General features: G+C 36.7%; 2 protein-coding genes across 3 annotated transcripts; one reads left to right on the top strand and one right to left on the bottom strand.

Annotated features, from left to right (window-relative positions):
* Positions 1–5,274: 5,274 nt before the first annotated feature.
* Positions 5,275–6,318, bottom strand: LOC123309099. The gene has a single exon (XM_044891986.1). It carries the CDS (start codon positions 6,306–6,308, stop codon positions 5,286–5,288), a length of 1,023 nt encoding a protein of 340 aa, XP_044747921.1. The 5' UTR covers positions 6,309–6,318; the 3' UTR covers positions 5,275–5,285.
* Positions 6,319–7,623: 1,305 nt separating this feature from the next.
* LOC123309098 (translation factor GUF1 homolog, mitochondrial) lies at positions 7,624–13,012 on the top strand. Of its 2 annotated transcripts, XM_044891984.1 has the most exons (9): positions 7,624–7,784; positions 7,841–8,177; positions 8,241–8,459; positions 8,521–8,789; positions 8,987–9,226; positions 9,324–9,571; positions 9,675–9,907; positions 11,169–11,381; positions 12,836–13,012. In XM_044891984.1, exons 1-9 carry the CDS (start codon positions 7,732–7,734, stop codon positions 12,959–12,961), a joined length of 1,938 nt encoding a protein of 645 aa, XP_044747919.1. In that variant the 5' UTR covers positions 7,624–7,731; the 3' UTR covers positions 12,962–13,012. The 2 variants fall into 2 exon arrangements, with proteins under 2 accessions (XP_044747919.1, XP_044747920.1); XM_044891985.1 differs by lacking the exon at positions 7,624–7,784 and having other exon boundaries at positions 8,015–8,177; positions 8,249–8,459.
* The last annotated feature ends 332 nt before the right edge of the window (positions 13,013–13,344 follow it).

Genomic DNA, 13,344 nt, shown 5'->3' with positions numbered 1-13,344 from the left:
AGCTGTGCCAACCATGGAAAAACAAAATTACCTTCAGAATAATCTATGACATTATACATCTGTGGATCTTTTAAACAGAGCATTCGGTCAAAGTACCCGCAAATTTTTCGAATTTCACAGATATTTTTTATTTTTGAACACCAAATTACTCGAATTCGAGTAATATGAAGAATATTTGTATTTTACAGAACGTACACATATTCACTAGATAGCGTCCAAATTATAGTTTCAAGAGTTAGGTTCTTGGAATTTTTGGAATTTTCATATGTTACTCATAATGAGAAAACTAGAAGACCTGAAGAATCTACTGTTAAAATATTTGTACGAGTCAAAGACTCACTCTGTATAACCACCTGTAGGTCGAACTAAAATGAAACCGTTTTTTTTTCCGCAAATTTCCATAGGATGGAATGCAAAATTATACATGACCTATTGTGATAAAATGAAGGAAATATTTTTTTTATGTGTTTCGTTCATATAAAACGCCAGTATATGTAACGATTTCCCTTTGTTGCCTATAACTGAGTTTCAATATTGTTTTTGTTGAAGATTTTTTCATCATTTTCTCAGCGTTTAGTTTGTAGGCTTCTCGGCCATAAAAAATATTTAGATGTGTTTTCATTCACAGTAAGGGGTGTTCTGAAATCTTGCAGCTTCATTATCAACGAAGTATCATTGTTTTCTATCATAACAAACGTTATGAGTTATTATACATATCTTGGCTTCCCCTATAGTCGCACAAAATCCTTTTTTCCCGTTAATTTTTCCTCTGCAATCGACTTTTTCTCGAACATTTGATTTTCATACAAGAGTTAGACACCCCGTATAAATTCATAAGATTAAAATACTCATTTGACAATCAAATATTATGACGATAAGAATCGTCTTGTTTTTGGAGAATTACGTATAAGTGAAAGATGTAGTTAGGATTTACTTCATGAATGTTTGCTGTTTATTCATTGTGATAGTAGTTTTTAGTGAACATGTACTATAATACTAACCAGTTAAATGTGAAATTAGGCTTGATAGTGGATAAGTGATTATTGGAAGAATGTAGCAGTTATCCATGTTAAAATGAGGTAAATATCAGAAGATAGCTATAGTTTGGACATTTCTGGATGTTTTATCTCTCTGTGGTTAATGCTGTCTTCTGGCAAATATTTGTCACTATTTATGTGAACAAGGAAAAGCGTACAATGATAACTTTAAAGCTTTTTCCATTTGATAAAAGCTACTCGGGTTATTTACTGTGAGATGAAAAATTTGCTGAATCAATATTTTCTTTTAGCCACAAGTATTAAAAAAATTATCTGATACTTTCTCATATTGAAAAATCTATAAATATTTTTTTTAGAGAAACTAAACAAACTTATAGAAATACCTTCATTGAATAATATGAATGAATAAAATAGCTTACGGAACTGTTTAATATTTCGAAATATTTCTCTCTTTTAATAATTTTTGGAAATGGAAAAAATGAGATTGATGATATATTTTTACTGATTGTGATTCAATATTTCGTTGACTAGACAATTTGACAATACATTAAGAATGGTGTTACTGAGAGTGGAATTTGAATATATCTAAATTTTTCAATGAATCACTTTGTATTTGTGTGGCAAACTCTGAAAAAAGCCGCTTTTTCATCTTGCCAAATTTCGTGCTCAAGGAGATATTATCAACTATAAATTGCCTATGCATTTCTGATATACGCCTAAATCCTCCTATGTAGAATTTACTTGGAAAAATGAATTGTTGAATATTGTTGATAAATGTATTTATTGATATGAAGTACGTTATGCTTGATATATTTATGTTTTGTTTTATAGTGATAATTTTATTGGTGATTGAAAATATTGATGAGATTTCACTGAAAATGTTCAATTGTTTTTATATACAAATATTTTTTGTTGGTGCTTATTCGGAACTTCAAATGTTCTTTTTTTTTATCAATGAATTCTCGATGTATCAAAATTATGAAGATCATGTTATTGTTATTCATGGAAAATCTGAAAATATATTTAAATCTGTCGACATCTACCCGCAATGTAAAAATTTAATTTATTTTTTACATGTTTCCACTAACACTTCAAAATAGGTTATTGCATTATTGTTTCAATAAAATCAATGTATAATATTCTTTTTATTTTTTCCACTGAGGTCAATTTCTGCATTCCCGTTTTCCAGTGCCCGAAAAATTCATTGGAAGTTATAATATAAGAGTATAATAATAATAATAATAATAATACTTTATTAATCCTGTCAGACAAATACATGTATAGGACAAGTCAGAGAAAAAAACAAAATCGAAATAGAAAACTACTCACAAGAATCAGAAAAATATTCAGCAACAGAATAATAACATCTACTAACTAAAATAACTTTAAGTGCTTTTTTGAATTCATTCAACTTAAGACTTCGCAATGATCTAGGTAAGTGATTAAAAAGTTTGATACAGTGATACATTGGTGAACATTCGAATCTAGAGGAATTATGTTTTGGTACACACAACAATCCTTCGTTTCTTGTACTGTAGCTATGAAAGCTAGAAAGTTTGGTGAACTTATTTTCGTTTTCTTTGGTATAGATCAAACATTTGAGAATGAAAATCGAGGCCAAGGTGAGGAGGCCATTTTCAATGAAAACCGGTCTACAGGAGGACCTAGGCTCAACATTAAATATCATACGCAAGATCCTCTTCTGTATAACAAAGACTCTGCCAACGTCCGATGAATTACCCCACAGTAGGATGTTGTATGATAGGTGACTGTACACCAAACTGTAGTATATGTTGAGAACGGACCGCAAAGGAAGTGAATTCCGTACTCTACTTAAAGCAAAGTAAGAGCCATTGAGTTTTCTACAGACAGAATCGACATGAGTGCTCCACTTCAAGTTGGAATCGATGTGGACACCCAGGAACTTGGTATGGTCCGCAGATGAAATAACCTCGTCCAAATAGCGTACAACCAATCTGTGTTCGCTGGATCTTAGAGCGAAATGAACGCATTCAGTTTTAGCAACATTAATCATTATTGAATTAGAGCGACACCAATCAACAAAGCACTGGACTAAAAGGTGACATAACCTCTGTAGCTCGTCAAAGCTTCGCGCAGTAACCAATGCTGAGGTGTCATCGGCGAACAGTAGTATTCTGATCATGTTCAATAGACGAAGAAGATCGTGGCGGGATGTTGCAGCGATCATCATCTTTTTTAAGTTGCATGGTAGATCGTTTATGAAAAGTAAGAATAGGAGCGGCCCCAGGACTGAACCCTGAGGGACACCCAAATTCACTTCATGTTCATCCGAAAATGCGTTGTCAACTCTGACGATCATAGTTCTACCCTCAAGATAGCTGGAAATCCATCTCAAAAACACTCCTCTAAAACCCATACTGTAGCATTTTTCGATTATGAATTGGAAGGAGAGACTGTCGAATGCCCGTGACAGGTCAAAAAACAATCCCGCGACAAACAATCCACTATCAAGGCATTCATAAACGCACTCAACAAAGCAGAGAGCTGCGGATTCAGTTGAGCGGCCCTTCCGAAAACCATGTTGTGCGGTGTCAAGTACATGATGCTTATCGAGGAAATTCATCATCCTGTCCAGCACAATCCTCTCGAAGACCTTGGCAAAGACACTGAGGATGGAAATTGGTCTATAGTTGGCGATTTCGTTCAAGTCATTCTTCTTGAATATGGGTATGACAATAGCCTTCTTGAGATGGCTGGGAAATATGCCACTACTTATTGAAAAATTGATAATATGGGCAAAATGTGGAGCAATGAGCGCCCCGATCAGTTTTAAAATTCTGGCGGAAATAAAATCCACTCCACTGCTTTTATTGTTTTTGAGAGACTTTATTGCATCAATCACTTCAAATTCCAGCACAGGATGAAAGAAGAATGTTGAGCTATTCATTGAAGATGTAGTGCATGAGGACGACAAAGAGTTCTTATAGTACACACTCAACGTTCGCTGGGTGATCGTCGAGAAATAATCTGCAAACACAGAGGCCAGATCCCCAGCCTCGACATATGAAACACCATCCACTAAAATCTCCTTCGGCCGAAGTCCTTTATTTCCTCTGCCAGTAAGAGTATTAACCAGGGACCACACAGTTTTGTTTTTATTATCGGATTTTTCGATCAATCCAGTATGGTAATCTAACTTTGCCGTCCTGAGTAAGGAGTTGTAGGAAGATTTGGCACTCCTATACAGGTCACAGGTGGACTGACAGGCCATATTAGTACGCATCCAGTGAAGATGCTTCAGATCGCGCTTTGCCGTCACAATCTCTGGAGTAATCCACTTCTTGGGCTGATGAGGAGAACCATTACACTTGAAGAGTGGACAACACACCTCAAATGTCGTCTGAATCACGTCAGCAAATTCACCGAAACATCCATTCACATCCAGAACGCCATACATCCCACGAAAGTCACTTACAGATATACGGTACACAAAGTCGTCGAGATTATATTGACTCAAATTTCTGACCAACTTTGACCCATGCTTGGCCACCGGCGAGAGACTAATGGGAAATTCAAGCGAAAGAGCTCGATGATCGCCCAAATGAGCTTCGTATACTTCGGTGGTACAGACGGACAGGTCCACATTACTCAGAATATAGTCCAACTTTGATACGGATGTGTGGCCTGTTATGTCCGTGAAGATCCTAGTAGGTTCTCGAGAAGAAATATGCAAATTGAAACATTCAAGTAGATCTATAAATAATTTAAGATTAGGACAATTATTATTTAGAAAATTGACGTTCAAATCGCCACAAACGAAAATTTTATCGGCTAAACCGCCACAATAGTCCAAAGTCGCAGAAATTGCATTCAAAAATATTCCGAAATCTCCAGAGGATGGTCGGTAGACGCTGAGAACAACCAAGCGGATTTTTTGGACGAGAACTATTGTCCCACTCACTTCAAACTGCATCTCTTGGGAGAACCGCGACACGCACAATTCTTTCACTTGAACACCATCTCGGATATAGACCATAGATCCACCATGAACTCTTGAAGGGCGGCAGTAGAAATCAGTCAGGTAGTATCCCGGAATGGTCATTGTTAGGATCGCCTCAGGACAGCACCAATGCTCAGAAATACAAACGACATCAGGACGCTCGTCGGTGAAAAGAATTTCAAGATTTTCCAACTTGTTAGAAATGCATTGGACATTTAATTGAAGCAATTTGAATTTATTTTTGGCATCAGGGCAATTATTATTGGCGATGGATGTTTGAAGCGGTTCAGAATCAGCTTTAAAGTTCAGCTTGTGACCACAGGTTGATGTCGCTTTATAAAAAACTTATTCACAGCAATTCCTTCAGGCCAAAATTCAGGATTCATTACTGTGTTAAAGTATTCTGTAGGTAGTGATACCTTGAAAGAAGAATACAACTCCGGTTGTTTCGAATTGAGTTTTTCGCAGGAGACATTCTGTATATGTTCTTTAAGGAAATTTTGCAATTCAAGTACGGTCGTCTCTGGACTGAGTCGTGATACGTGGAGGTAAGATAATTGCTTTTTAGGTGCTACATGCAGGATGTTCGACTTGAGTGTACCAACCAGAGGCCTATTAATTTTTTTGGTTACTGTCGTTGTTTCAGATATTGGAATTCTCGGAGAAATAGGGTTTACAGCAGGTGAATTTCTTGGGTTCTTACGTTTTCTTCTTTTAGTGACAGTACTCCACTCAGAGGAATTCTCACCAGTTACACATAAATCGCCGGTCAAGGTTTCATTCAATTTTGGAATTTCCTTATCCGGAATGCAAGCAGGTGTAACATTCAGTGGTACCGATGCCGAAGATAAAGATGAGTCATCGGGGATGTTCCGAACCGGTTGATTGCTGGGTGTATTACTGTCATGCGGTGCAGCGATAAGGTTCTTTTGTTTTTTGAATGAACGTAGTTCTGATGAGAGTTCTTTTATCTGTTTACTTTGGTTTGTTATGATAGTCTTCAAATCGTTGATCTCTTTGAAGAAAATAGCACTGATATCAGCGACGATTTGTTCCCTCAACTTGGAAAAGTCCATTGTTGAATGCAGGTATTCAGCGGTCTGTGTTTCTCGATTGATGAAATTAGACGCGTTCTCACCCATTTGACGGCAATTCTCACAGATCCATTTATCGGCACAATTTTCACGGAGTTTATTGTAGCTTTCAAGTGATAAGTTAGCACATTTTATGTGATAGCTATTGGCACAATTTGCACACTCTATAGAATCATCGTAGCGATCGATTTTATTAGTACATTGCGTACAGCAAATTCCGCGACCTCGCGTCATGCTGGTCGAATATCGAATAAGTTTCATTCAACAATGAAGGTAGGTAATAGATAACAGCTGAAAGTTTGAATTACCTGGGAAACAACCTTACACAGGATTTAAAAAATTAACTTCCTCTATTATTATAGGAATAGAGATCATAATAACATACAGGGTGGTCCAACGAAAATATAACTGGATTTTCCGACTTTAAAATGAAAATGTGGGAAATCGCTCGGACCCTTCAATTTCTGATTCGAAGAGGAACAACTTTTTCTCATATGTGGAATTTATTTCGAGAATATTATTCGTATCTGACACATTTTTCATTTAGTAGTTATGTTGTTAATTTTTTGTCCAACAAAGTATTAAATTTTTGTCTAAAGAAGTAGATGGACCATGTTTTTGATTAACCTTAGTCTATCGTGTATTTTTATGAACGTTTAGGCCCGGCGCAAATAGAAACTCAGGTTAGTGAGGTGTCGCAGCGTGAGTTTTTGTAAAACATTAAAAGAACGAGACCGCGCAAATAAAGCGTGACAGTGACTTGTCAGATAGTACGTGCAGCGCAGGAAAAAGCTGCGTCACCCTGCGTCACCTCACTAACCTGCGTTTCTATTTGCGCCGGGCCTTACAATTGTTTACAAGCGATTGTAGTAATAAATATCAAATATCTATGAAACGTCACATTTTGAAATAACCATTTCAACCGTTTCCCAAAAAAATTATTTTAAGAACTTAAAAATGCAAAATAAAAATGGGTATTTAAAATTTATTTCGTTTCTATTGCACAAGTTGGCAACATCGACTGAAATATGCGTTGATAATAAAGGACAACAAATACACTATCTTGATGAGATGGCTGTTTATGAAGTCTGCGAAGAGGATATAAGGTCGTAAAATTTTATGGGATTACCCAGAGACAACTCTCTGGGATTACCTGGTCATTTCGTTATCGATGGAAATTTTGAAGCGAAATTTCAGGATCAGATAGTACTCGATAAGATCTTCAACAGGGGTATCGCAACACCCCTCATCCCTATTCAACATCAAGGGGTTGTGCTCACCCCCGTTAGGGGGTTGCAGTTACGGGGATGCAAAAAGGGGAGGAGCGCACACATCTATATGCCAACAGATATTCAACCACATCCTGGTGGAAAAATCAGGTAATCCAGTTTCTAGGGAATTATAGAAGTCACAATAATAGGTTCCCCTACTTATACATACATATTAGAAATATATTTATTATTTAAATATATATTTTTTGAAGAGCATAAAAGTACATGGACCTTCAGCAGTAGCCCAAATGAATTGTTTTTTTAGTGACATCTGTTGAATCAGTGATGAAGCTGAATTTGACTTTAGCCTTAGCCACCTAACCTCCAAAAAATCTGAGGATATATTTTGATTTTCGTATTTTTTAAGTAATATTTTGTATAATAATATGTTCAGATATGTGAACAAACTTATCGAATTGAATGTTCTTAGGTCTAAGAGGTAATATATTTCAAATCCTGAACGAACATTTATTCATATCTTATTTATATTCGCAGAGATATTCCCTACAAAATAATAAGACGATGTTACTGCAAGGAAAAACCGAATGAGGAATTCGATTTCGTATCAGTGCCTATCGAGCACATTAGAAATTTCAGTATAATTGCTCACGTAGATCATGGCAAGAGTACTTTGGCTGATAGGCTTTTAGAATACACTGGTGCGATTAAGCGAGTGGAGGGCCAGAATCAAGTACTTGATAAATTACAAGTGGAAAAAGAGAGGGGTATCACAGTGAAAGCTCAGAGTGCTTCTATTGTGTATTATTTAGAAGGAAAACCTTATATTCTGAACCTAATAGACACACCTGGTCATGTTGATTTTTCCAGCGAGGTTAGTGTTAGCTACTTTATTCTCTCACAAACTTAGTCTTTCAACTGGTCTGTTTATTTTGAGGTTTCTAGATCTTTATCTGTCTGTCAAGGTGTAATATTGTTGGTAGATGCAAATGATGGAGTACAAGCTCAAACAGTTGCAAATTTCTATTTGGCTTTTGGGAAAGATTTGGAAATAATTCCAGTATTGAACAAGATTGATCTGAAACAAGCAGATCCAGATAGAGTTTGTAATCAGCTAAGAACTCTATTTGATATTGAGCCAAATGAAGTCTTGAAAGTAAGTTCTTTGTGAAGTTTTCCGCTTTCAAGTGGAAATTTGAGATGAAAAAACATTATAGGTATCTGCTAAGCTTGGTATAGGAATCAAAGAAGTAATAGAAAAAATTATACAACAATTACCTCATCCTAAAGTTGATAGAAAGGGACCACTTCAAGCTTTTTTATATGACAGCTGGTATGACAAATACAGAGGAGCCCTATTATTGGTGTACCTAAATAGTGGAAGCATCAGAATTGGTGACACTATTACTTCCCATCATTCAAAGAAGACCTATGAAGTTAAAACATTGGCTGTTTTAACACCAGGGGAACAAAACGTTAAACAATTGTAAATACTTTTACCTATATATTTTATTCTTCACTGAGTGAAAAATAACACACACGATTCATTTCTTCAGTATTTACTATTTTGTGGTAAAATACTTGAAAAGGTCACCTTTTATTTTGAATTAATTGATTCACACTGAATTTCAATGCTGCATTTTGTGATATGGGATTAATCTTTCTTCAACTGATATTCCACAGAGTGGCTGGTCAAATTGGACTGATTGGCTGTAATATGAGAAATATCAAAGAAGCAATTGTAGGAGATACTTTTTATTCATCGTCTATGCCCGTTGGTCCTTTACCGGGTTTCAAACCACCAAAACCTATGGTATTCGCTGGTATATATCCATCGGGGTTATCAGATTATGGTGAACTAAGAAAAGCCATAGAAAAATTGATACTTAATGATTCTGCAGTCTCTGTTGAAATGGATACAAGGTATCTAAATTTTTGTAATAAATTAATTGTTTACGATCATGCCCCATTATCAAGACTAATCGAAATATTCAAATTCAAATTTTTATCATATTTACAGTCCAGCGTTGGGTCAAGGTTTTCGTTTGGGATTTTTAGGGCTTCTGCATATGGAAGTTTTTTCTCAGAGGTTAGAGCAGGAACATGGAGCAGAACCAATTATAACAGCGCCCTCTGTAACGTATATGATAAAACTTAAACCTACCAAGGAAACTTTGAAAAATGGAACTGATGAAATACTTATAAATAATCCTGCACTTTTTCCAGATCATTTCAAAATTGAGGAAACTTATGAACCTTTGGTTTTAGGTAAGCATTTCTATTTCCTAATATTTTTTTTGTTTACTATTTTCAGTGAGTCGTGTATCTTTTTCTTTTTTTTTAAATTATTGCCATTTATTCACTTTTTTAGGAACTATAATAAGTCCGGATACTTATTTGGGGCCAATTATGCAACTCTGCATAAGTCGTAGAGGTGTCCAATTGAAAGCAACAAACATTGATAACGAAAGAGTAATGCTGCAATATTCACTACCGCTCTGTGAAATTGTTTTGGACTTCCATGACGCACTGAAAAGTATATCCTCTGGTTATGCTAGCTTCGATTACGAAGATGCTGGTTACCAATTGAGTAGCTTAGTTAGGGTAAGTTGTAACTGCGTTTCCTCGGATGTTTCGAGCGCCATCTATTCTTTAAAAGGAAAAATTCGCAAACCTCCCTAATGGAAACACAACCAGGGCGGATCTACTCGAGACTTTTACTCGCTACCTCAAGGCTCCATGACTGATAGCGAAGAAAAGGTCTATTTTTAGCGCAACTACGGGATTTCACTGACGGCGAGCGGTATCTCTTATTCTCTACCCCAAGGGCTTACGCACCATGACCGATAGAAAAGAAGAGATTTCGATTTCAACACTTATGACGCCGAACGCGAACGGGGGGGTTGACGGGACTTTCTCTTCACTACCCCAAGGGCTTACGCACCATGACTGATAGCGAAAGGAAAAGTCAGACTCGCGAAACAGGGTAAAGTACGATAAAAGATAACAGAAAGCGATACAGTACAGCCGGTGTAGGTCTAATAAAGAAACTGAACGGTATAGACGGGGACCTACCTCCTTTATTTCAGGCACTCGCGGAAAACAAACGAAAACTGAAAATTAATTCCTAAGAGCACTAACCTCGCAATACAAAATTAATTCCAAATTCGCTGAACGGCTCGTCGTGCACACAATTAAAATCGAATCGCAGAGAAAAGAGAGTACAGAGCGTAAAAGAGACTAAAGAGTAAAAGAGTCAAAGTGACTAACGTGTAAAAGAGACCGTCGCGTGGGTCAAATCTGCTTTTACAGGCAAATCCCCCCACACGTTAAAAATCTGAAAATTCCAGAATGCGACAAGAGTGAAAAACATCGTCAGCTCCGGTTTATCGCATATCAACATCAGAAATACGTCAAAAGCTTCAACAGCATGCAAGAAAAACAACGTTAAACATAGATAAACGGTTTTTTACATTTACTCTGCCTATCGGAACGAATGTACTAAATATTTGAGAATTAAATATTTTCAAAGGCGGAAATGTGAAATGAAAGGAATGCACTAAAATGAACTCCAATTTTTCTCAGAAAACTGGAGATCATTACAGCTCCTTGTGATCTAGGGTGTTAGCTATAACTATTGAAGGTCAAAATTCTGCTCACCACTGAGTCCTTTCTGTTCCCCCCGGGTTTTCACACCAGCAGAGGTGTGTTTCTGTTCCCTCCAAGTTTTCGCACTAGCAGAAGTAATTCTTATTATTTCATTCATGCTCCACTGCTCTGTCTATGTTATTATTTATTCATTAGATGAAAGTATCGTTTGATTCAAATTTGAATCAAATTTTATTTTTTATTTCTGTTTATTCAGATGAATGTCCTGCTGAATAACGTCCCATGCGATGAACTGTCAACAATAGTCCATACCTCAAAAGCTCAAACTGTTGGGAAGCAAATGGTTGCGAGACTCAAGGACTTGATACCCAGACAGATGATCCATATAGCGATTCAAGCGACTGTTAATGGAAAAGTTGTAGCTAGGGAAAATATTAAACCGTTCAGAAAAGATGTAACTGCCAAACTGGTGAGTAAACGAATCAACATTTTCTATGCACACTGCTCGAAAATTGAAGTAGATATTCGAGAGAGAACTTACTTTTTGCACTTGCGGTATATACAGGCTGTTTGTAAACAAATGCGAAGTACTTTAGGGGATGATTCCTCGATGAAAATAAGCGGGGGTAGTTCCTATAAATTTTTTTCGAAATCGACCTCCCTTCCAAGATACAGCCTTTGGAAGGCAGTTTCAAATTTTTTTTACGGGTTCTAAAAAACACTGAGTCATAAAACTATACATAATATGAAGCACTGAGTAGATGTTACTCACACAATTTTTTAGATCTCAACTTCATTATTAGGGGTTGAAAATAACAACCCTCTATGATTTTTCTTCAAAACTTGTTTTCGTGGGATGGATTTTCGAACAATGGAATTCTCTTATGTTTTCCCATTCAATTCTGGAGAAAAAAATCTCCCGCAAAATTTCGATAGTCAATACTTTTCCCGGAATAAATAAAAACTTGAAAGCAGTATGCAAAGGTCTGAGGCAAAGCGAGTGGAACGGAAACAAAAGGGGATCCGATCTCAAACGCCCCACGGGTGTTACGGATTCGTTCGCCAGCCAGAACCAAGGTTCACACTTAACGGGCAATGATGTCGGAACGGAACACAGCAGGGTTAGGGTTTCAGCAAGACAGCACAGAAATACGGCGGTTCGCTCCTGAGTGCGTTCTGCTCCCCCTGGGTTTTCACACCAGCAGACAATCGTACTAACAGTAGAGGTGAACGGTGGATACTTGAAAGTTAGGAAGAGAAAAAGGAAAGACAGTTCACCCCTGAATGCGTTCTGCTCCCCCCGTGTTTTCACACCAGCAGAGATTGGGGTAGAACACAAATTGTGGCAAGTGATCGGCAAAACTGGGGGCTGACGTTCCCAGGTAATAATACGGAGTGCTTTTTTACCTCCGGACAGTCTGGACGGCTCGTCTAGACAATCGGTCCCAACAATTTCCCTTGCACCGGTAGACTCCTTCGCAATTTACTATGATGGTAAAAAAATCGGTAAAATTCGCGTCGATGAAAATGTCTTGACTCTGGCTTATCGCTACAGCGAACAAAAACTCGGTTATCTCCCAATTTAGGATATTTTTCACGGTAAGACATCGTTTTTCAGAAATGAGAAAGGAAACAAAACAGTCCGGAATGTTTAGGGTTTCGAACGATGTCGGAATCCTGAATTGCAACCAAAAGTGGGAGAATAAAAAATTAAAACTAAAAAATTATTCAGAAAAGAGGGTGCATTTTTGTAAAAAAGAAATTAAAATTCAGTACAAAACGTCGAACTGAAATCAAAAGAACCGAAAACCAGGTCTCTTGTCAATATACCTCAACAGCTGATCATCAAACTTTCTGCTAAGAACAAGCACTGTTTTTGCATAGGAAAAGGATTTTATATTCTAAAATATTCTTATCTTCTAGTATGGTGGCGATGTCACAAGACGAATGAAACTGTTGGCTCAACAGGCGGCTGGTAAGAAGAAAATGAAAACTATAGCAAACATATCCGTGCCAAGACATACCTTCATCGATTTCTTGAAAAAATAATAGTGTAATTGAGATTGGAGACTATACGAAAATAAAAAAAACTCAAACATGGTTTCGCTTTCATTTACTTTTTATAACCAAGGTGTTCCTATTTGTATAAATAAATGTTACAAGAAGCAATCTTCGGATATCAAAACAAGAACAAACACAAATTCAACACGTCATATAGAACAAAATTATTTTCAACACATAATAAGAACTTGATAATAAGGGTTCATCAGTACCCACATACAAATCTTCGTATAACATTATCTAAACTTCAATATTTTTCTCAACAATTCTCAACACCATCCAGTCATACCCAATCAAATATATAAAAATCGTGTAAAGCGTTAAGGAAACAACGAATCGTCAACAATAATCGGAAAAAACTGAGCGCAGTT

Source organism: Coccinella septempunctata, chromosome 3, assembly GCF_907165205.1.
Source record: "Coccinella septempunctata chromosome 3, icCocSept1.1, whole genome shotgun sequence".
NCBI lineage: Eukaryota > Metazoa > Arthropoda > Insecta > Coleoptera > Coccinellidae > Coccinella > Coccinella septempunctata.
This window is presented reverse-complemented; position numbering and strand designations above follow the sequence as displayed.

Bases quoted from the DNA above. Each gene is read 5' to 3' on its own strand.
- LOC123309098 (XM_044891984.1), top strand. From the start codon at position 7,732: ATGTTCAGATATGTGAACAAACTTATCGAATTGAATGTTCTTAGGTCT. The intron at 8,460-8,520 runs GTAAGTTCTTTG...AAAACATTATAG, and splicing joins AGCCAAATGAAGTCTTGAAA to GTATCTGCTAAGCTTGGTAT. The intron at 8,790-8,986 runs GTAAATACTTTT...GATATTCCACAG, and splicing joins GAACAAAACGTTAAACAATT to AGTGGCTGGTCAAATTGGAC.
- LOC123309099 (XM_044891986.1), bottom strand. From the start codon at position 6,308: ATGACGCGAGGTCGCGGAATTTGCTGTACGCAATGTACTAATAAAATC.